The following is a 24,166-nucleotide window of genomic DNA, read 5'->3' on the forward strand; positions in this document are numbered from 1 at the left end:
GATCCTGGCTTCCCAGACAAGGCGGCGCCATTTGTTTGAATGCAGAGGCCGGGCGTGACGTCATACCATCGCGTCCGGCCTCCGAACGTTCATAGAGACTCCGGGGACCATCTGGTCTGCCGGAAATCTCTATGATTACCGTCCGGGGCCGGCGGATCCGTTCACCGTCTCACCGATGGAAGCAGTGAGTCGGTAGAAGCACCCGAGGGCAGCGGGAGGGGGGGACGTCCCCTCTCGCCACCCGTAAGAGCGAACAAGCGATGGAACAGCCATTATGATCATTCTTGTGGTGTAGGGAATCGCCGGCTGAAACAGCTGATATCTGAATGATGCCTGTAGCTGCACCCATCATTTAGATATACACCCACAAAGTCAAGAACGTCATATGACGGCCGGCGGGAGGACGGGAAGAGGTTCTATGGGCGTTCCATTCTGCTCCATTATTCTCTATGGGCGTTCCACCGCCCTGTCAAAGTCTATGGGCATTCCATTCTTCTCCATTATTCTCTATGGGCATTCCTTTCTTCTCCATTATTCTCTATGGGCATTCCATTCTGCTCCATTATTCTCTAATTATTATCAGGTATGACCGCTAGATGTCAGCAGAGAGGAGAGCGGCGCTGTATTATCAGGTATGACCTCTAGATGTCAGCAGAGAGCGGAGCGGCGCTGTATTATCAGGTATGACCTCTAGATGTCAGCAGAGAGCGGAGCGGCGCTGTATTATCAGGTATGACCTCTAGATGTCAGCAGAGAGGAGAGCGGCGTTGTATTATCAGGTATGACCTCTAGATGTCAGCAGAGAGGAGAGCAGCGCTGTATTATCAGGTATGACCTCTAGATGTCAGCAGAGAGGAGAGCGGCGCTGTATTATCAGGTATGACCTCTAGATGTCAGCAGAGAGCGGAGCGGCGCTGTATTATCAGGTATGACCTCTAGATGTCAGCAGAGAGGAGAGCAGCGCTGTATTATCAGGTATGACCTCTAGATGTCAGCAGAGAGGAGAGCGGCGCTGTATTATCAGGTATGACCTCTAGATGTCAGCAGAGAGGAGAGCAGCGCTGTATTATCAGGTATGGGCTGTAGATGTCAGCAGAGAGGAGAGCGGCGCTGTATTATCAGGTATGACCTCTAGATGTCAGCAGAGAGGAGAGCGGCGCTGTATTATCAGGTATGACCTCTAGATGTCAGCAGAGAGGAGAGCGGCGCTGTATTATCAGGTATGACCTCTAGATGTCAGCAGAGAGCGGAGCGGCGCTGTATTATCAGGTATGACCTCTAGATGTCAGCAGAGAGCGGAGCGGCGCTGTATTATCAGGTATGACCTCTAGATGTCAGCAGAGAGCGGAGCGGCGCTGTATTATCAGGTATGACCTCTAGATGTCAGCAGAGAGGAGAGCGGCGTTGTATTATCAGGTATGACCTCTAGATGTCAGCAGAGAGGAGAGCGGCGCTGTATTATCAGGTATGACCTCTAGATGTCAGCAGAGAGCGGAGCGGCGTTGTATTATCAGGTATGGGCTGTAGATGTCAGCAGAGAGGAGAGCGGCGCTGTATTATCAGGTATGACCTCTAGATGTCAGCAGAGAGGAGAGCGGCGTTGTATTATCAGGTATGACCTCTAGATGTCAGCAGAGAGCGGAGCGGCGTTGTATTATCAGGTATGGGCTGTAGATGTCAGCAGAGAGGAGAGCGGCGCTGTATTATCAGGTATGGGCTGTAGATGTCAGCAGAGAGCGGAGCGGCGCTGTATTATCAGATATGACCTCTAGATGTCAGCAGAGAGGAGAGCGGCGCTGTATTATCAGGTATGGGCTGTAGATGTCAGCAGAGAGGAGAGCGGCGCTGTATTATCAGATATGACCTCTAGATGTCAGCAGAGAGCGGAGCGGCGCTGTATTATCAGGTATGACCTCTAGATGTCAGCAGAGAGCGGAGCGGCGCTGTATTATCAGGTATGACCTCTAGATGTCAGCAGAGAGGAGAGCAGCGCTGTATTATCAGGTATGACCTCTAGATGTCAGCAGAGAGGAGAGCGGCGCTGTATTATCAGGTATGACCTCTAGATGTCAGCAGAGAGGAGAGCGGCGCTGTATTATCAGGTATGACCTCTAGATGTCAGCAGAGAGCGGAGCGGCGTTGTATTATCAGGTATGACCTCTAGATGTCAGCAGAGAGGAGAGCGGCGCTGTATTATCAGGTATGACCTCTAGATGTCAGCAGAGAGCGGAGCGGCGCTGTATTATCAGGTATGACCTCTAGATGTCAGCAGAGAGCGGAGCGGCGCTGTATTATCAGGTATGACCTCTAGATGTCAGCAGAGAGGAGAGCGGCGTTGTATTATCAGGTATGACCTCTAGATGTCAGCAGAGAGGAGAGCAGCGCTGTATTATCAGGTATGACCTCTAGATGTCAGCAGAGAGGAGAGCGGCGCTGTATTATCAGGTATGACCTCTAGATGTCAGCAGAGAGCGGAGCGGCGCTGTATTATCAGGTATGACCTCTAGATGTCAGCAGAGAGGAGAGCGGCGCTGTATTATCAGGTATGACCTCTAGATGTCAGCAGAGAGGAGAGCAGCGTTGTATTATCAGGTATGACCTCTAGATGTCAGCAGAGAGGAGAGCGGCGCTGTATTATCAGGTATGACCTCTAGATGTCAGCAGAGAGGAGAGCGGCGCTGTATTATCAGGTATGACCTCTAGATGTCAGCAGAGAGCGGAGCGGCGCTGTATTATCAGGTATGACCTCTAGATGTCAGCAGAGAGGAGAGCGGCGCTGTATTATCAGGTATGACCGCTAGATGTCAGCAGAGAGCGGAGCGGCGCTGTATTATCAGGTATGACCTCTAGATGTCAGCAGAGAGCGGAGCGGCGTTGTATTATCAGGTATGACCGCTAGATGTCAGCAGAGAGCGGAGCGGCGCTGTATTATCAGGTATGACCTCTAGATGTCAGCAGAGAGCGGAGCGGCGCTGTATTATCAGGTATGACCTCTAGATGTCAGCAGAGAGGAGAGCGGCGCTGTATTATCAGGTATGACCGCTAGATGTCAGCAGAGAGCGGAGCGGCGTTGTATTATCAGGTATGACCTCTAGATGTCAGCAGAGAGGAGAGCAGCGCTGTATTATCAGGTATGACCTCTAGATGTCAGCAGAGAGGAGAGCGGCGCTGTATTATCAGGTATGACCTCTAGATGTCAGCAGAGAGGAGAGCAGCGCTGTATTATCAGGTATGGGCTGTAGATGTCAGCAGAGAGGAGAGCGGCGCTGTATTATCAGGTATGACCTCTAGATGTCAGCAGAGAGGAGAGCGGCGCTGTATTATCAGGTATGACCTCTAGATGTCAGCAGAGAGGAGAGCGGCGCTGTATTATCAGGTATGACCTCTAGATGTCAGCAGAGAGCGGAGCGGCGCTGTATTATCAGGTATGACCTCTAGATGTCAGCAGAGAGCGGAGCGGCGCTGTATTATCAGGTATGACCTCTAGATGTCAGCAGAGAGCGGAGCGGCGCTGTATTATCAGGTATGACCTCTAGATGTCAGCAGAGAGCGGAGCGGCGCTGTATTATCAGGTATGACCTCTAGATGTCAGCAGAGAGCGGAGCGGCGCTGCAGTGGCGGGAGTTGTTGGTGGGGGCGGGACCGGAAGTGACGCAATGCGCTGCTCGGGGTCGGGAGCCATTAGCTGCTGCACGCTGCATGACTGACCGCTTCTCCCTCCGCCAACCCGGGAATACCGACCGACGCCTCGGTGAGAGATGAGCGGAGAGATGATATCGATGCGATCTGTGGGGGGGGAGGGGGATTTGTGATGATTGGGGGTCCTGGTAGAGTTGGGGGGGGTCTTTAGATCTGGGGGGGGGGGGAGGGGAACCTGGGGCCCTCCAACTGTTGTGGAACTACATTTCCCATGAGGCATTGCAGGGCTGGCAGATACAATGACTCCCAGAGGAATGATGGGACTTGTAGTTCTGCAACAGTTGGAGGTCCCAGGTACCCCCCCCCCCCCCCTCTGATCTGGGGGTAGTGATGGGGGAGGGGACCGCAGAGCATGCTGTACGTTGGGGGAGGGGATCCAGTTATTGGTGGTTTCTTATGAATGTAGGAGGAGCCAGTGGCGTCCAATCAGGTTTTAGCGCTGTGTGTTGGGTATCTGGTCGCTGGGAGATGTTGGGAGGTTGTAGGCGGTATGGGGGGGGGACTCCGCCTACTTCTCCCCGTGTTGCTACGGGAACTGGTTGGTCATATTCCGGTCCCGGGACGGAGATCTTGTATATCGGCTCTCATTGGTGGAGTGTTGGATGGGGGGGAGGGGTCTCTCAGTAACTTTCACCATAAGATGACCCCCTGACCCCAACATGACCCCACCAACTACTCCTCCCTCACCCCAACTTCACCAACCAATCCCCAACCATTCTGACCCCAACATAACCATCTGACTTTTTCCTGACCCCCAACATGACCATCTGAACCTTCCCTTACCCCCAACACTTGACCCAAACACCCCGACCACCCTAACATGGTCATGTTGACGTTTTGGTGTCAGGTGGTCCTCTACTACTCCCTCACCCCGATATGACCCCTCACCAATCCTAACCCCCAAACATGAGCCCAACCCCACCAACTACTTCTCCCTCACCCCCAACATGATCACCTGACCATAACTCCTCCATGTGCTCCTCCCTCACCCCGAACGCGATCACCTGACCCCTCACCGATCCTAACACCCAAACATGACCCCAACACCACCATCTACTTCTCCCTCACCCCAACATAACCATGTGACTCCTCCTTAACACCTCAACAGAACCATGTGACCCACCTCCCTCACCATAACACAGCAATATGAACTCTTGACCCCAACATCTTCTCCTTCACCCCAACATGACCCCTCACCAATCCTAACACCCAAACATGACCCGCAACACCACCATCTACTCCTCCCTCACCCCAACATGATCACCTCACCCCAACTTAACTATTTTCTCCTCCCTGACCCCAGCGTGACCACCTTACCCCAACCCCACTATCACCTGACTTTTCCCTAACACCTCAACCGAACCATCTGACCCACCTTGACCCCGACACTCCAACACAACCATCTGACCCCAACACGACGCTTCACCAATCCTAACACCCAAACATGACCCCCAACACCACCATCTACTCTTCCCTCACCCCAACGTGATCACCTGACCATAACTCCTCCTTCTACTCCTCCCTCACCTCAACATGATCACCTGACCATAACTCCTCCTTCTTCTACTCCTCCCTCACCTCAACATGATCACCTGACCATAACTCCATCTACTCTTCCCTCACCCCAACATGATCACCTGACCATAACTCCTCCTTCTTCTACTCCTCCCTCACCCCAACATGATCACCTGACCATAACTCCATCTACTCTTCCCTCACCCCATCATGATCACCTGACCATAACTCCTCCATCTTCTACTCCTCCCTCACCCCAACGTGATCACCTGACCATAACTCCTCCTTCTACTCCTCCCTCACCTCAACATGATCACCTGACCATAACTCCTCCTTCTTCTACTCCTCCCTCACCTCAACATGATCACCTGACCATAACTCCATCTACTCTTCCCTCACCCCATCATGATCACCTGACCATAACTCCTCCATCTTCTACTCCTCCCTCACCCCAACATGATCACCTGACCATAACTCCATCTACTCTTCCCTCACCCCATCATGATCACCTGACCATAACTCCTCCATCTTCTACTCCTCCCTCACCCCAACATGATCACCTGACCATAACTCCATCTACTCTTCCCTCACCCCAACATGATCACCTGACCATAACTCCTGTATCTGCTCCTCCCTCACCCCAACATGATCACCTGACCATAACTCCTCCTTCTTCTACTCCTCCCTCACCCCAACATGATCACCTGACCATAACTCCATCTACTCTTCCCTCACCCCAACATGATCACCTGACCATAACTCCTCCTTTTTCTACTCCTCACTCACCCCAACATGATCACCTGACCATAACTCCATCTACTCTTCCCTCACCCCAACATGATCACCTGACCATAACTCCTTCTTCTACTCCTCCCTCACCCCAACATGATCACCTGACCATAACTCCATCTACTCTTCCCTCACCCCAACATGATCACCTGACCATAACTCCTTCTTCTACTCCTCCCTCACCCCAACATGATCACCTGACCATAACTCCTTCTTCTACTCCTCCCTCACCCCAACATGATCACCTGACCATAACTCCTCCTTCTTCTACTCTTCCTTCACCCCAACATGATCACCTGACCATAACTCCTCATCTGCTCTTCCCTCACCCCAACATGATCACCTGATCATAACTCCTCCATCTACTCCTCCCTCACCCTAACACAGCAATATAAACACTTGACCCCAACCTCACATCTACTCCTCCCTCACCCCAACGTGACCACCTTACCCCAACCCCACCTGACTTTTCCCTAACGCCTCAACCGAACCATCTGACCCTCCTTGACTCCCACGCTCCAACATAACCGTCTGACTTTTTCCTGACCATGACGCCCACAGCATGACCACCTGAACCCTCTCTTCCCCTGTCATGATCACTTGACCCTAACACCCCAACATGGTCATGTTTTGGGGTTAGATGGTCATCTACTCCTCCCTCACCCCAACATAACCATCTGACCTCTCTCTCTCACCCTAACAAAGCAACATAAACACCTGAACACAACCCCACCATCTACTGCTCCATCACCCCAACATGAGCACCTGACCCCGACACCACAACATATGCATCTACTCCTCCCTCACCCCAATATGATCCCTTGACCATGACATAACCATCTTCTCATTCAACCGAACACCCCAACATGCCTAACTAAACCTTCACTAACACCCTAACATAACCACCTGACCTTTTTCTTGACTCCAGCATGGCCAACTTAATCCTCTCTGACCACAACATGACCACATTACCCCAACATATCCATCTTCTCCCTCACCCCAACATAACCATCTGACTTCTCCTTGACCTCAAAACCCCAAACACACCCCCAACATGATCACTAGACCCCCAACACCCTAATGCCAACATGACCACCTAATTGAACCCTCTCTAACCTTTCCCCAAGCTACTAGAAATTAGAATGTCTCCAAACTCGGAGGCGTAACCCTTAGAATACCTGGACTTACCCCCCCATATAAAGCAACTTTCCCCACCCAAAGTTTTACATACCCGAGTTCTGCATCTGAGGAATGGAGGTGAGTATACATCTGGGGGGAGGGCGGATCTATCTCCTGAAAACCAGTGGATTTCCCCCAGTGTCCTGCAATTTGAAATGTATCCTAACCAGAAATTTGTGTTAGTTTTGGATGAAGTGAGGTGGGGAAATCCCTGTGATTGACATGTCGGCTCCACCCCTCTACTTGTCCTTGCATCATTGATGCAGAAACTCCAAGGGGAATCCTTCAATGGGGACACTTGGCTGTTTATAGCTCCTCCATACGCATTACAATATGATTGTACGATCTCCTGACGATCTGCCAACGACTATGTAGCACAGGGTCCTCCCTGATTGGATAGATCAGGGAGGTCCTCATATTACATAGATTCGGTAGATCTAATGTTGATTGTATGGCTGTAATGTGTTTGGTAACCCTAAGAACGGGTTGCAGTTCCTCACTAGGAGACCCTCCCACTACATTTTTTATGTCGACCGGAAGTGAAGGGGACATCCTCGCCTCTGGGGACCCGGGAAGTGAAGGGGACATCCTCGCCTCTGGGGACCCGGGAAGTGAAGGGGGACATCCTCGCCTCCGGGGACCCGGGAAGTGAAGGGGGACATCCTCGCCTCCGGGGACCCGGGAAGTGAAGGGGGACATCCTCGCCTCCGGGGACCCGGGAAGTGAAGGGGGACATCCTCGCCTCCGGGGACCCGGGAAGTGAAGGGGGACATCCTCGCCTCTCCCTTCTTCTTTTTTTTTTTTTTTTACCCAAAATTTAAAAATAACTTTAAAGCTGAACTCCAAAGAATCACCGAAAACACGGGTGATTTACATGTATGGGGGAGATTTTTTTTTTTTTTTTTTTTTTGCTGCACTTGTGTAGTCGTCAGAGCACAAACCGCTGGGAGCCAAGTATGTGATGACCTCTCATGGGTCCATTTGCGTTGTCTAGTGTTCGTCTGAATAAGACCCCCCCCTATATTGAGAGAATGGATTCTCCCTACCTCATGCCTCCTCACCCTACCTGTCAGGGGTCCCCCCCCCCCCCACCTTCCCTTCTGTAGCATAACATTCCCATCCCTGGTTGTGCACCCCCCTACTCCTTTTTTTTTTTTTTTCTCTAGTATGATTGGTTGCCTCTCTTTTATGGTTCATCTGATTGTATGTTATTTCCTCTCTTCCGGCAGATCTGATTGTCATGGTTGAAGTGTGATACCCACCCTTCCCTATCCCCCCCTGCCCCCCACCCCCCCAGCTGCCTCCATGTCTGAGGGAACCGTTCCCACCCGTAGAATCGGCACCCGAGCCGCGGTTCGCCAGGAGAACTCAGCCATGGCGGAGTCTGAAGCCACCACCACAGCCACCACCACCACCACCACCACCACCTCAGAGACCTCCTCTTCCCAGACCGTTCCCCCCTCAGAGTCACCAAAGTTGGAGATCAAGGTGGTCCCGAAAGAGGAACCTATGCCAGAACCCGTGGAGACCCCCACTATGCCGTTAACAATGCCTGTGACCACGGCAGCCACAGTGACACTAGTGACCACAGCGTTACCGGTCTCCACTACCCAGACCTCCACCCCCACCATTACCACCCCTGCCTCCACCATCACCACCCCTGCCATCACCGCCGTCCAGGTAAAGGACGCTCTGTTGCTCCAGCCACTGGGGCCGAGTCCCTTCACCGGCCGGAAACGGAAAGCCAATTTCTCCAACGAGGAGACTGAGACGCTGGTGAAGTACGTGGTCAAACATTTCAGTGCTCTTTACGGCTCGGAGGCGCTCCGCACAGAGTCCACCCGCAGGAACCAGAGGCGCAGCCAGCTGTGGAATCAGATCCAGAAACATGTCAATGAACTCGGTTACACCCCCCGCAGCATCGATGACCTCAAACACAAGTGGAGGGACCTCCGCCTGGAGGTGAAGCGGAAAATCACCCATCGCAAAACCGGCAACAAGGCGCCCACGCCTCCCGGGGTCACCCCAATCATAGACACTAAACTCACCCCATTGGAGGAACAGGTGGCCTCCACCATCGGACATCACTGCTCTCTGGATGGAGAACAAGAGGGCCTCTACATCGAGCCGGGTGAGTGAGCATCTGGTAGACGGGCCCATTCCGCTCCTGTCTCTCCTACTTCCCCTCCATTCCCTGTAATAGAAGAAGAGGTATTACAGAGGAAATAATGATTGTCTCCCCTGCAGATTGTGTACGTTTGTCCACTTGCAAAGAAATGAAGGGTCTATAATTTTTTATCATAGGTGTATTTTACATGATAGAGACAGAGTATCAACCAAAAACACCATAATAGAAATGTTATAAATGGAGTTGCAGTTCAGTGAGTAAAAATAAGTATTCGATCCCCAAGCAAAACATGACTTAGTAGTTGGTGGAGAAACCCTTGTTGGTGATCACAGAGGTCAGACGTTTCTTGTAGGTGGTGATCAGGTTTGCACACATCTCAGGGGGGATTTTGGTCCACTCTTCTTTACAGATGTTCTCTAAATCCTTAAGGTTTCTTGGCTGTCGCTTGGCAACTAGAACTTTCAGTTCCCTCCATACATTTTCTATAGGATTAAGGTCTGGAGACTCCATGACCTTAATGTGCATCTTCTTGAGCTACTCCTTTGTTGCCTTGGTGGGATGTTTTGGATCATTGTCATGCTGGAAGACCCATCCATGACCCATCTTCAGTGTTCTGGCTGAGGGAAGAAGGTTCTTATGCAAGATTCTACAATACATGGCCCCGTCCATTGGCCCCTCAATGTGGCAAAGTCGGCCTGTACCTTTTAGCAGAGAAACGACCCCAAAGCATCATGTTTCCACCTCCGTGTGTGACTGTAGGGATGGTGTTCTTTGGGTAATAATCAGGATTTTTTTTCCACCAAACACAGTCGAGTTAATGCCAAAGAGCTCAAATTTGGTCTCATCCCACCACAGCACTTTCTCCCAATCCTCTGAATCATTTAGATGTTCATTGGCATGACTGCACATGGGTCTTCCTGAGGAGGGCGACTTGCTGTGTTTGGAGATGGTCAACATTTTTCTATGACCTTAAAAACCCCATCCCTACAGCTTTGGGGCTGTTTCTCTGATAAAGGTACAGGCCAACTTTGCCGCACTGAGGGGCCAATGAACGGGACCATGTATTGTAAGATCTTGGAGGAGAACCTTCTCCCCTCAGCCAGAACACTGAAGATGGGTCATGGATGGGTCTTCCAGCATGACAATGACCCAAAGCATACCGCCAAGGCAACAAAGGAGTGGCTCAAAAAGAAGCACATTAAGGTCATGGAGTGGCCTAGCCAGTCTCCAGACCTTTAATCCTATAGAACATTTATGGAGGGAGCTGAAGCTTTAAGTTGCCAAGAGACGGCCAAGAAACCTTAAGGATTTAGAGGAGATCTGTAAAGAAGAGTGGACCAAAAGCCCTCCTGAGATGTGTGCAAACCTGATCACCACCTACAAGAAACGTCTGACCTCTGTGATCACCAACAAGGGTTTCTCTAACTACTAAGTCAAGCATTTGATCCGCAAGCAAAACATATTTTACTCACTGAACTGCAACTCCATTTGTATCATGTGTGTGTTCTGGATTTTTGGTTTATATTCTGTCTCATCATATCAAATACACCTATGATAAAAATCATAGACCCTTCATTTCTTTTTTGTAAGTGGGCAAAACCTGCAGGGGAGCAAATCATTATTTCCCCCCACTGTATACCCCCCTCTCCAGTGTCTACCTCTTCTCCATTCCCTGTAATAGAAGAGGTATTATACTCTCCCCTCCGGTGTCCCGTGTCTCCCACCTCCCCCTCTAGTCTCTGTAAGACCCCTTTCACACTGGGGCGGCCTTGGCACTAAAGTGCCGCTTTTCGGCCGCTAGTGGGGCACTTTTAACCCCAAAACAGTGGGTGAAAACTCCAGTTTTGCAGTGCTTTGAAAGCACTGCCCATTTATGCTGCTTGCAGGACTTTTTCTAACGTCCGTCCCGCAAGTGTACTGCCCCAGTGTGAAAGCACCCTTTGCAATGAATGGGAGGCAGTTTTCAGGCGCTAAAACACCTGAAAACTGCCTCAGTGTGAAAGGGGTCTTATAGAAGAGGTATTCTACTCACCGGTGTCCTGTCTCTCCTACCTCCTCTCCATTCCCTGTAATAGAAGTATTATACCCCCCTGTCCTGTGTCTCCTACCTCCCCTCCATTCTATATAATAGAAGAGGTATTATACCCTCCTCTCCGGTGTCCTGTGTCTCCTACCTCCCCTCCATTCTCTGTAATAGAAGAGGTATTATACCCCCCCCTCTCCGGTGTCTCCTCCCTCCCCCTCCATTCCCTGTAATAGAAGAGGTATTATACCCCCCTCTCCGGGGTCCTGTGTCTCCCACTTCCCCTCCATTCTCTGTAATAGAAGAGGTATTATACCCCCCTCTCCGGTGTCCTGTGTCTCCTACCTCCCTTCTAGTCTCTGTAATAGAAGAGGTATTCTACCCCCCTCTCCGGTGTCCTGTGTCTCCTACCTCCCCTCCATTCCCTGTAATAGAAGAGGTATTATACCCCCCCTCTCCGGTGTCTCCTCCCTCCCCCTCCATTCCCTGTAATAGAAGAGGTATTATACCCCCCTCTCCAGTGTCCTGTGTCTCCTACCTCCCCTCCATTTTTTGTAATAGAAGAGGTATTCTACCCCCCTCTCCAGTGTCCCGTGTCTCCTACCTCCCCTCCATTCCCTGTAATAGAAGAGGTATTATACCCCCCTCTCCAGTGTCCTGTGTCTCCTACCTCCCCTCCATTCCCTGTAATAGAAGAGGTATTATACCCCCCTCTCCAGTGTCCTGTGTCTCCTTCCTCCCCTCCATTCCCTGTAATAGAAGAGGTATTATACCCCCCTCTCCAGTGTCCTGTGTCTCCTACCTCCCCTCCATTCCCTGTAATAGAAGAGGTATTATACCCCCCTCTCCGGTGTCTCCTACCTCCTCTCCATTCCCTGTAATAGAAGAGGTATATACAATGGAGAAAATAACGATCGTCTCCCCTGCAGATTGTGTAAGTTTTCCCACTTACAAAGAAATGAAGAGTCTATAATTTTTATCATATTTGTATTTTATGTTAGAGACAGAAGATCAACCAAAAATCCAGAAAAACACGATACAAATGTTATAAATGGAATTGCAGTTCAGTGAGTAAAATAAGTATTTGATCCCCGAGCAAAACATGACTTAGTAGTTGGTGGAGAAACCCTCGTTGACAAGCACAGAGGCAGGGGCGTAAGTACAGGGGTTGTGATTGCGACCTCTGAAATCCAGCCTTCCCACCCAGTTTTGAAGCCAGGATGTGGCAGAACTCCATTCCACCATCCCTGGATCTCACCTTCCACCCCCGCCCTCCGCTATCCCTTGTGAACATGTAACAGACCCCTGCACACACTCATGGGGGAGACCGCTCTCCAGAATGTGAGAGTAAGCATGATCTCCCTGCAAGGCAGCGCTGCCTACACAGGGTGGTCCTGGGGCTGCGTAAAAAGGGAGTAACCAGAGCCAGGCAAGTTTGGGAGGGGGTGTTGCACACTGTGCAAAGAGCACCACTAAACCCTGTGCTCTGTACGCGGGGGCTGCGCGCCCCCTGCGCTCTGTACGCGGGGGCCGCGCGCCCCCTGCGCTCTGTACGCGGGGGCCGCGCGCCCCCTGCGCTCTGTACGCGGGGGCCGCGCGCGCCCCCTGCGCTCTGTACGCGGGGGCCGCGCGCGCCCCCTGCGCTCTGTACGCGGGGGCCGCGCGCGCCCCCTGCGCTCTGTACGAATGTAGTAGTGAATGGGTAAGCTGTGTACTCAGTATATGTGGTGAGACCTGGCTGATCTCTGTATAAGTACTGTCCACAGTCTGCATGTGATACAGTGTGGGCACAGAATATACTCCATATAGGATGTGTATAGTGGGCATAATATATCATCTACATGTACAGTATAGACACCCTGTGATGTATAGTGATGGGCACAGTATGTTCTCTATATAGTAGAAGCATGGAATAGCCCTGATGTTGGTACCTGTGGCCACAGGATAGTCTGTGCCTGGCACATCTTTCTGGCAGCATGCTCTGCATTGTCTGTAGACTGGGTAGCTGTGTGCGCAGTATGCAGTGAGGGAGTGCTCATAATCTCAGCTTGTTACCTGTATAAGAGACACCTGTCCACAGAAGCAATCGATCAGATTCCAATCTCTCCACCATGGCCAACACCAAAGAGCTGTCCAAGGATGTCGGGGACAAGATTGTAGATCTACACAAGGCTGGAATGAGCTACAAGACCATCGCCAAGCAGCTTGGTGAGAAGGTGACAACAGTTGGTGGAATTATTCACAAATGGAGGAAACAGAAAATAACTGTCGATCTCCCTCGGTCTGGGGCTCCATACAAGATCTCACTTCGTGGAGTTTCAATGATAACGGTGAGGAATCAGCCCAGAACTACACGGGAGAGTCTTCTCAATGATCTCAGCTGGGACCATAATCACCAAGAAAACAATCGGTAACACACTACACCGTGAAGGACTGAAATCCTGCAGCACCTGTAAGGTCCCTCTTCTCCGAAAACGTTGCACTCTCCTTGTGTTGTGATCATGCAATAAATTACACGTTTGGACGCTATCTACGCTGTTCCATGGTGTGCTGGAAAATATTTTCATTATTAATCCTGCTCAGGAAATCACATGTACAGGTCCGTCTGAAGATTACTAATGAACATTTGAATGATTCAGAGGAGAACTAGGTACAGCTGGGTTCACATGAGCCGCATCCATTGCACAGCAGGGGTCTGGTGTGTGCTGGTTCAGCGTTTTCAGGTCCAATTTCAGCCCAAATTTTTGGTTGAATTCGGACCTGAAACTGACCAAAAAAAGCACACGTTTTTCCTGAAAAACACACCGGACCTGCTGCGGAGATATGTGAACCAGCTCCATAGAGAGCCAGTCACATTCTTCTGCTATGCAAATTGAATGCGGTGAAACCAGTTCGCATAGGTGTGAACCCAGCCTAAAAGTGTTGTGGTCAGATGAGACCAAAATCAAGCTGTTTGGAGGAGGAGGAATGCTGCCTATGACCCCAGGGACACCATCCCCACTGTCAAGCATTGAGGTGGAAACATGCTTTGGGGGGGGGGGGGGGGTGTTCTGCTAAGGGGACAGGACAACTTCACTGCATCAAAATGGACGATGGACGGGGCCATGTACCAACAAATCTTGGGTGAGAACCTTCTTTTCTCAGCCAGGGCATTAATAATGGGTGGTGGATGGGTATTCCAGCATGACAATGACCCAAAACACACGGCCAAGGCAACAAAGGAGTGGCTCAAGAAGAAGCACGTTAAGGTCCTGGAGTGGCCTAGCCAGTCTCCAGATCTTCATCCTATAGAGAATATGTGGAGGGAGCTGAAGGTTCGAGTCACCAAACATCAGCCTGGAAACCTTAATGACTTGGAGAAGATCTGCAAAGAGGACAAAATCCCTCCTGAGATGTGTGTAAACCTGGTGGGGCCAGCTCCAAGAAACGTCTGACCTCTGTGATCGCTGTACTTCCCTACGCGCCCCCCCCCATCCCCTGCAGGCACTGCCGGGTTCCCTCTCCTGGCAGCGTGCAATAGAGTAGGGAAGTGGTTGGTAGATATGTAATTTACCATCCCCTTCCTTGTCTTAATAGAGTCAGTGATCCGTACCAATCGCTGACTGTGTTCATTCATAACTGAGGTAAAGTAAACTGTATTTACTATGCTTCAGTTTGTGAATGAATGGGAAGCAATGTACAGAGCTCTTCCTGTCCATTCATTCTGTGCTGCTGAGGCTATAGAGATTGAGTGCTGTGTCCTTTCTCTATCTCAAAGGTGAAACATCAGAGGTCTGTTTAGACCCCTGATGCCTCACCAAAGCCCGCCAATGGGACTCCTGGGGAAAAAAAAAATTTTTTGTACAATTTTGTAAAAAGGAAATGGTAAAAGTGAAATAAATAACCAACAAAAAAAAAAAAAAAAACTGACACCAGTGGCGAAACTACCAGGGTCGCAAAGGTCATATCTGCGACTGGGCCCTGGTGTTCCACCACCTTGGGGGTCCCATGGTGGGGGGGGGGGTCCTTTTTTATGGTTTCTTGCACGGGGTGGCCTGAAGTTTCTAGTTATGCCTCTGCACAGAGGTCAGACGTTTCTTGTAGTTGGTGACCAGGTTTGCACACATCTCAGGAGGGATTTTGGTCCACTCTTCTTTACAGATCTCCTCTAAATCCTTAAGGTTTCTTGGCCGTCTCTTGGCAACTTAAAGCTTCAGCTCCCTCCATAAATGTTCTATAGGATTAAAGGTCTGGAGACTGGCTAGGCCACTCCATGACCTTAAATGTTCTGCTTCTTGAGCCACTCCTTTGTTTCCTTGGCGGTATGTTTTGGGTCATTGTCATGCTGGAAGACCCATCCATGACCCATCTTCAGTGTCCTGGCTGAGGGAAGAAGGTTCTCATCCAAGATTTTACTATACATGGCCCCGTCCATTGGCCCCTCGATGCGACAGTTGGCCTGTACCTTTAGCAGAGAAACGGCCCGAAAGCATGTTTCCACCTCCGTGTGTGCCTGTAGGGATGGTGTTCTTGGGGTCATAGTCCAGAATTTTTCTTCCTCCAAACATGGCGAGTTGAGTTAATGCCAAAGAGCCCAATTTTAGTCTCATCTGACCACAGAACTTCCCCTAATCCTTCTCTGAATCATTTAGATGTTCATTGGGATGACTGTACATGTCATCTTGAGGAGGGGGACTCGCTGTGTTTTGTAGGAAGAAAAATGCTGACTATGACCCTAAGACCACCATCCCTACAGTCACACACGGAGGTGGAAATATGATTCTTTGGGGGTGTTTCTCTGCTAAAGGTTCAGGCCGACTTTGTCGCATTGAGGGGCCAGTGGACGGGGCCATATATTGTAAAATCCTGGATGAGAAATTTCTTCCCTCAGCCAGAACACTGAAGATGGGTTGTGGATGGGTCTTCCAGCATGGCAATGGCCCAAAAAATACCGCTAAGGCAACAAAGGAGTGGATCAAGAAAAAGCACATAAAGGTCATGGAGTGGCCTAGCCGGTCTCCAGACCTTAATCGCATAGAAAATTTTATGGCGGGAGCTGAGACTTCGAGTTGCCAAGAGACAGCCAAGAAACCTTCAGGTTTTAGAGGAGATCTGTAAAGAAGAGTGGACCAAAATCCCTCCTGAGATGTGTGCAAACCTGATCACCAACTACAAGAAACGTCTGACCTCTGTGATCGCCAACAAGGGTTTCTCCACCAACTACTAAGTCATGTTTTGCTCGGGGATCAAATTTTTATTTTACTCACTGAACTGCACCTCCATTTATAACATTTGTATCATGTGTTTTGTTTTTTTTTTGTTTTTGTTTTTTATGGATTTTTTGTTGATATTCTGTCTTTATCAAATAAAATACACCTATGATAAACATTTATAGACCTTTAATTTCTTTGTAAATGGGCAAACTTACACAATCTGCAGGGGAACAAATCATTATTTTCCCCAATGTATACTCTCCGGTGTCTCCTACCTTCCTTCTATTCTCTGTAATATAAGAGGTATTCTACTCTCCTCTCTGGTGTCCCGTGTCTCCTACCTTCCCTCCATTCCTACTTTGTCAAGATGGGGATATCTTCAGGGTAGTTGGGGGATCCTTATTTCTGGTGGGGATAGATCCAGTCCAATGGTGGTGTGGAGCCGACACTTTGTGCTGTTTCCCATGGCTGTTGAGGGGTCCCTGTGTAGTACCAGATCCTGCGGATACCCTGGCGTGAGCCCTTTGCTGCCCCCTGTATGTGAAACTCTCCAGATGCATTATGGGAGAACTGTGTGCTGTCTGTGTGGATGTCATAAAATTTCAGTTTCTGACCTGTCTTCTCTGTCTCGCAGGTGTCCCCCGACAGTCCATATTTTTCAACTGCAGAGGTTCCCCTGGGGCCCCAATGTCTGAACTCGGCGCAGGTAGGTACAGGAGTGGGTAGCGGCTGCGCGTTGGTGTGTTGGATGATGGGGGGGGGGGGTAGATTGGAAAGTTTTTACTGACCATATTTTGTCTTCTGTTCCCAGCGAGCCCCCGACCAAACGCTGAGATGTCTATGATGTCACCGCTGATCAGCACCTCTCCCGCCCAGCTGTCTTTTGTGCTTTCAGAAGACGGGGACAACGAAGAGCAAGAAATGGATGTCACTCCTTCAGTCGCCCAGACCGTCTTTCCGACAGTTGCTCCAGTGGTCACGCCGGCGACAGTCACCATTAAACCTTTCTCAGAGACTTGGTCAACAGTGAAGGATTTGGGTGCCCTGGTGACCACACAGGGTCTCCTGCCACTCCAACAGACCATTTTGGCGGCCACGCAACAGCTCCTTACTGTGAAGCAAGAAGTGTTAACAGCGCAGCCCGTCATGTTCCCGGCCCGCTGCGAGTCCCAGAGCTCCCTCGTCTCCTCCCCTGAGGGATCTGTCTCCAATGCGACCGCCTCCACCGAATGGAACGGAGACAACTCGGCGGCGGTCTGCGGCGATACTGAGATGGTGAAGCTGAAAGTGGAGGAGGACGACGAAGAGGGCAACAGCCAGGATGCGGGAAAGAATTCTCCTCTGCCAGAGAGTCAAGACGAGTGGGAGGGGCAATCGGCGTCCCCGCAGCCCAGTGACAACGCAGTGGAGGACTCTCTACCTTCCACCACTTCCCAGGATGGCGATCCACCTTCTGGCACCGACCTTCCCACCAATGGGGACTGCTCCTGCGAGGCCGGCGATGGCAAAGACGAGGTGAAGGCCAAGATGCAGCGGCTGTTGGAGCTGGAGGAGCGCTGGGACCGAATGTACGACCAGGAGCTCGGCATCTGGGAGGAGGAGAGGGTCCGGCAGCAGCAACAACGCTCACAGGACAGAGAGCTGCAGCAACAGCTGCTCACCGTGCTCACTGACATTCGTGACGAGCTGCGCCAGCTCAGGCAAGAGAGAGCCGCCGTCCGTCAGAACCAAACCGCTGCTAACAGCTCGTCGCCGACCACCAAGGTGGAGGAACCTGAAAGTCCTAAAGCTGCTCCCGAAACCCCCAAGGCATCTCCTGAGCCGCGTACCCCACCGACCTCCATAGGGAAGCGAAGGGGGCGCCCGCGGCTCGTCAAACCAACCCCCGAGCCCGTGCGCCCCATCCGGCCGGCTCCAGGATCTTCCTCCAAAAGCTGAGCTTGGCCCTTCCGCCCCTTTTAGACTTTGCTTGGCTGCAGAGATTGTGATCCCCCTCCCTACCTGTATGGGGGAGGGGGAGGAAACCACACTGGAAAGAGGAGGGACTAGCATCCCAATAAACTGTCCTGTCCTGCTAGGTTCAGACTGCATAGATATCCTTTTGTCCGAGAATTTCCAACCGTGAAGGAGGCGGCCCCTTAGACACGTGACCTCAGGCTGTGCGCCACTCTGGGAAATCTAAGGGGTGTTTTTGTAAAGAGTTTGGGGGGGAATGATGGGGAAATATAAAATATAGTTCTATTTTTCTGATATCCTTTAGTTACGAGCCTTAAACCGATTTATCAAGTTCTCCCTTCGGTCTTTTCCTGGAAGTGAAAGTTGATAGGCCGCGGGATCGTGATGAATTATTTCTAGTGAGATGCCGCGGGAGGCTGATGAATTCTTATTTTCCATAGCGGGAATGAAGTGTATGTTCTGTAGAAGTCACTGTTCTGTTTTTTGTACGGAGACCGAACGCTAAAGAAGAGCGTCCTAGATTTTTTTTGTTTTTATGATGAATTCCCGATCCAAAGCACGTCCCATCAGGGTCCGATCATCACTTGCTGGCTTCGCTCCTGGGACCACAGCGCATGAAATAAAGGGGACAGGCCGGGGCGGGGGTTGGATGTTTCCGGTGACTGGACCTTTTATGCTTTTCATGCAATAAAGGAAATGTTTTATGAAACGCCGTTCCTGCTTCTTGTGACGCAAACGCATACACACACCTTGGTTGGTGAATATTCACTTATTTAACCTGCTTACGACTGCCCAATGCATATGCGCGGCGGTAAAAGGGTGAGCTTTAACGCCCACACATGCGCAGCTGGGATGCCTAAAGAAAATCCACAAAAAGTCCATATTGGACGCAACGCGTCAGTTGGGCTGTGTCATCACCATGCCAGGCGGAACTCTGGGATTTTTAAACATTCCCCTCACAGTAACAGGAGTACTTCTTTACAATGTAAAGCTGATGTCTATCGTGCTAATATAAGTGGATCTTTTTATTCAATAAATATGTGGCCTATTACACTATGAACGCTCTCTTTTCTCTTTGAGTGGTAATTTTGACTGGTGAGGAGGAGGAGAAGATACAAGTGCGCTACTTTAGGAAGTACCTGTGAGACCTGGTTTATGGCCTCGTGTTTATACGGTTGGGTACATTGTTACTGTAATTTTCCTTACTGGGAAAGTGAGTTTAGTAATTGATACAATTTATGTTTCTGACCCCAACATGGCAGCGTACCCCCACATGTATACTACCATGGATTGGCGTCAGGAAAGGAAAATTATGGTAAGAATTTGATACAATTTTCCGTTGTGAACACATAGGCAAGTTGCAAGTGATTCATTGTGTTCACCACAACGAAAAATTGTATCAAATACTTACTATAATTTTCCTTTTCTGGCGCCAATCCATGGTGGCATACATGGTATGCTGCCACCTTCCTGGGTGGACCCCGTTCTATACACATGGTCAAAAACAGCTTTTGAATAAACCAGGGCTCACAGGTACTTCCTATAGCTGCACTTGTATCCCTCCCCTTCCTTCTCCAACCTCCCTCCTCCCATCTCCCCTGTCTTCTCCAACCTCCCCTGTCTTCTCCAACCTCCCTCCTCCCATCTCCCCCGTCTTCTCCATCCTCCTCCCCTCTCCCCCGTCTTCTCCATCCTCCTCCCCTCTCCCCCGTCTTCTCCATCCTCCTCCCCTCTCCCCCGTCTTCTCCATCCTCCTCCCATCTCCCCCGTCTTCTCCATCCTCCTCCCATCTCCCCCGTCTTCTCCATCCTCCTCCCATCTCCCCCGTCTTCTCCATCCTCCTCCCATCTCCCCCGTCTTCTCCATCCTCCTCCCATCTCCCCCGTCTTCTCCATCCTCCTCCCATCTCCCCCGTCTTCTCCATCCTCCTCCCATCTCCCCCGTCTTCTCCATCCTCCTCCCTCCTCCCATCTCCCCCGTCTTCTCCATCCTCCTCCCTCCTCCCATCTCCCCCGTCTTCTCCATCCTCCTCCCTCCTCCCATCTCCCCCGTCTTCTCCATCCTCCTCCCTCCTCCCATCTCCCCCGTCTTCTCCATCCTCCTCCCTCCTCCCATCTCCCCCGTCTTCTCCATCCTCCTCCCTCCTCCCATCTCCCCCGTCTTCTCCATCCTCCTCCCTCCTCCCATCTCCCCCGTCTTCTCCATCCTCCTCCCTCCTCCCATCTCCCCCGTCTTCTCCTCCCTCCTCCCAGCTCCCCCGTCTTCTCCATCCTCCTCCCTCCTCCCATCTCCCCCGTCTTCTCCATCCTCCTCCCTCCTCCCTCCTCCCCCGTCTTCTCCATCCTCCTCCCTCCTCCCCCGTCTTCTCCATCCTCCTCCCTCCTCCCTCCTCCCCCGTCTTCTCCATCCTCCTCCCTCCTCCCCCGTCTTCTCCATCCTCCTCCCTCCTCCCCCGTCTTCTCCATCCTCCTCCCTCCTCCCCCGTCTTCTCCATCCTCCTCCCTCCTCCCCCGTCTTCTCCATCCTCCTCCCTCCTCCCCCGTCTTCTCCATCCTCCTCCCTCCTCCCTCCTCCCCCGTCTTCTCCATCCTCCTCCCTCCTCCCTCCTCCCCCGTCTTCTCCATCCTCCTCCCTCCTCCCTCCTCCCCCGTCTTCTCCATCCTCCTCCCTCCTCCCCCGTCTTCTCCATCCTCCTCCCTCCTCCCCCGTCTTCTCCATCCTCCTCCCTCCTCCCCCGTCTTCTCCATCCTCCTCCCTCCTCCCCCGTCTTCTCCATCCTCCTCCCTCCTCCCCCGTCTTCTCCATCCTCCTCCCTCCTCCCCCGTCTTCTCCATCCTCCTCCCTCCTCCCCCGTCTTCTCCATCCTCCTCCCTCCTCCTCCCTCCTCCCCCGTCTTCTCCCTCCTCCCCCGTCTTCTCCCTCCTCCTCCCTCCTCCCCCGTCTTCTCCCTCCTCCTCCCTCCTCCTCCCGTCTTCTCCATCCTCCTCCCTCCTCCCCCGTCTTCTCCATCCTCCTCCCTCCTCCCCCGTCTTCTCCATCCTCCTCCCTCCTCCCCCGTCTTCTCCATCCTCCTCCCTCCTCCCCCGTCTTCTCCATCCTCCTCCCTCCTCCCCCGTCTTCTCCATCCTCCTCCCTCCTCCCCCGTCCTCCCATCTCCCCCTCCCCTGTCTTCTCCATCCTCCTCCCATCTCCAACCTTCCATCCTCCCATCTCCCTACATGGGTTGTTGTCCCATCTGTCCCCTGCGGCAGAGGGACTCGGTATAGCACGCCTTGGCAGCAGAATGGTGATATTACTGCAATTGCAGTCTGTTGTTCACTTCCTCCAGCCCCATAATGGTAAGTCTGTACCACCATACGATGAGGCTGGGGGAAGAGCCCACAGTACACTGATCATGCTTGCAATGCTGTGCAGGCTTCAATGCAAACATATTTGTGATTAATCATACAGAACATGGGACCTGTATTCATAGACCATGGGTTAAAAGCCGCTCCCTTCAGATGATTGGACACTGGCAAAAAAAATCCACACGTCCCCCTAAGAGCTTAGGCGTATAACCCCCACCACCACCACCCCACCCTCTTTTTTTGGATAATGCCCTTAGGTGGTGGACCTGTTCTTCTGGAGAAGTATTTTTCCTTGTTAACCCTTCCATATTTATTTTATTCTCTGAAGCTTCTATTAAGCACTGTCTGCTTTTTACCATGGGATACCTAATAGTTTCCGGATTGGTTACTCTCAGTATGTGTTTTTTTTTTTTTTTTTTAATGGGACAGTACCCGACAGATGTGCAGAACCAGAACCTTCAGGGCCCCGGTGCAAGAAACCATGAATGGCACCCCTGTCCCCTGGCCAGGGCCCTTCCCACTGATCCCGGGGCCCTTTTACTCCGACTGCAGGACCCTTTTACATGTTCTGCCACCCCCACAGTAGCCGAACGCCAGGTCCCAAGTTCGATCTCTGGGACCCTGGTAGTTCTGCCCCTAATGTCAGTGGTTTTATTTTGTACCAATTTATGATAGATAGAGATAGAGCCCTGTTTGGGGGGGGGGGCTTTGGTGAAATATCGGGGGTCTAAACAGACCTCTGATGTTTCACCAGTGAGATATTTACCGGCCCATTACCTGCTCTCTATCCTGACAGCATGCCCTGCAAAGGGTGGGGCTGGGAGAGCACAAACGGAGGCAGAAGAGTACACAGGGGCCCGGGGACAGCAGGACCTGGATATGAGGGGCGGCATATAGAAGAACCAATCCCCCTCCATGTTCCTCCTGCAGCTGCTGAATGCCTGCAGGAGAGAGGTGGAGAAGAAGGCTTCAGCAGCTGCAGGAGGAATGTGGAGGGGGATTGGTTCTTCTATATGCCATCCCTCCTATCCAGGTGTACAGGGGGGCCCTGAGTTGCAGTTGTGTCCCCTGTAGTTACAGGGTTTACCTGGCCCTCGCCACATGCGGCTGGACTGTAATGTTTACTTTGCGCACTGGATCCTGCATTAGGCAATCACCTTGGCACTAAGTGTAATGTGTGTGGTTAGTTACTATACAAGTAAATTGGCGTCCATTTTTATGGCTCTCAGACCCTAAAGACCCCTCTAGTAGGCCCAGCATCCTGTTTAAACAGGGTTTCTCTGTACATTGCCACCAGTTCCTGGCTTTTTAGAACACAATCTGCACATTACCTTTTGGATAATCAATTTTCCAAAGGATTCTCTAGCACACTGGAGTAATTGGGTCTAATCTTGGACATTACCCAAGCCAGAATTTTCCTTCCTCAGCAAAAAGTTGCTTCCCTAAAGTCCTACACATGGATCCAAGCGGTGTATCTACCAAGGTCATAAAGGTCACACTTGTGACTGAGCCCTGGTGTTCTACCACTGTGTAGGGAGGCCCCAAGACGCAGTTTTGTCAAAACAGGCACTTTTTTCCTGTCCGACAGGAAGAAAGTGCCCGTAAAAACAGAAAAAAAACAGTTCCTTGCCTGACAGCCAGCACCTCACAACTTAAAAGTGGCTGGCGGTAAATCACTTTAGAAAGAAGTCCTGGATCGCGACTCAGAACTGTGCTTGCGCTGTTCCGGAGTCAGCCAATTGGGGAATTGCTGGACTTGGATTGGACAGAACAAGTAGAGGTCGAGCTCAGCAGTTCTCTAATCAGCTGGCTCTGAAATTGCACATGTGCAATTCAGGGTTGCTGAGAAGGTTCTTTTTTACCTAAAGTTTTCTACCACCAGCCACTTGTGAGTCGTGGCCAGGCCAGAAGGTATATGAAAGGCGGCACTCTAGAGGAGCAGGAGGACCTAAGGCCCCTTTCACACTTGTGCGACTTGTCCTGTGACTTGGGAGTGCAAAGTTGCATGACAAGTTGTAACCCATGATTCCCAATGATAACCATTCATATCTGTGACTTCAAGTTGTACCTGCACTACTTTGATCCAACTTTAATATGAGTTAAGGTCCATAGACCTCAAGTTCACACAGGTATTCCCTGAAATTGCGTCAAAATCATGGCTGCAAAATCACATGGCTTTCAAGTCGCGGCAGTGTGAAAGGTGCCTAAGGTGGCACTCTGGAGCACCAGGAGGATATAAGGGAGCACATGAGGAAGCATTCTGGAAGTACTAACTTAGTACCTCCTATAAAAGGTAACGTCCCTGCCCATACCTGGTTTGACCATGAGTCAGCGGTAA

The 24,166-nt window shown here is 51.2% G+C and overlaps 1 protein-coding gene across 1 annotated transcript; it reads left to right on the forward strand.

The window, feature by feature from the left end:
• The first annotated feature begins 3,736 nt into the window (after positions 1 to 3,736).
• LOC141145672 (uncharacterized) lies at positions 3,737 to 19,545 on the forward strand. Its single transcript, XM_073632518.1, has 4 exons — positions 3,737 to 3,751; positions 8,412 to 9,313; positions 17,160 to 17,231; positions 17,337 to 19,545. The coding sequence occupies exons 2-4, from the start codon at positions 8,488 to 8,490 to the stop codon at positions 18,461 to 18,463; spliced, it is 2,025 nt and encodes a 674-aa protein (XP_073488619.1). The 5' UTR covers positions 3,737 to 3,751; positions 8,412 to 8,487; the 3' UTR covers positions 18,464 to 19,545.
• The last annotated feature ends 4,621 nt before the right edge of the window (positions 19,546 to 24,166 follow it).

This window comes from Aquarana catesbeiana, linkage group LG05, assembly GCF_042186555.1.
Source record: "Aquarana catesbeiana isolate 2022-GZ linkage group LG05, ASM4218655v1, whole genome shotgun sequence".
Lineage (NCBI taxonomy): Eukaryota > Metazoa > Chordata > Amphibia > Anura > Ranidae > Aquarana > Aquarana catesbeiana.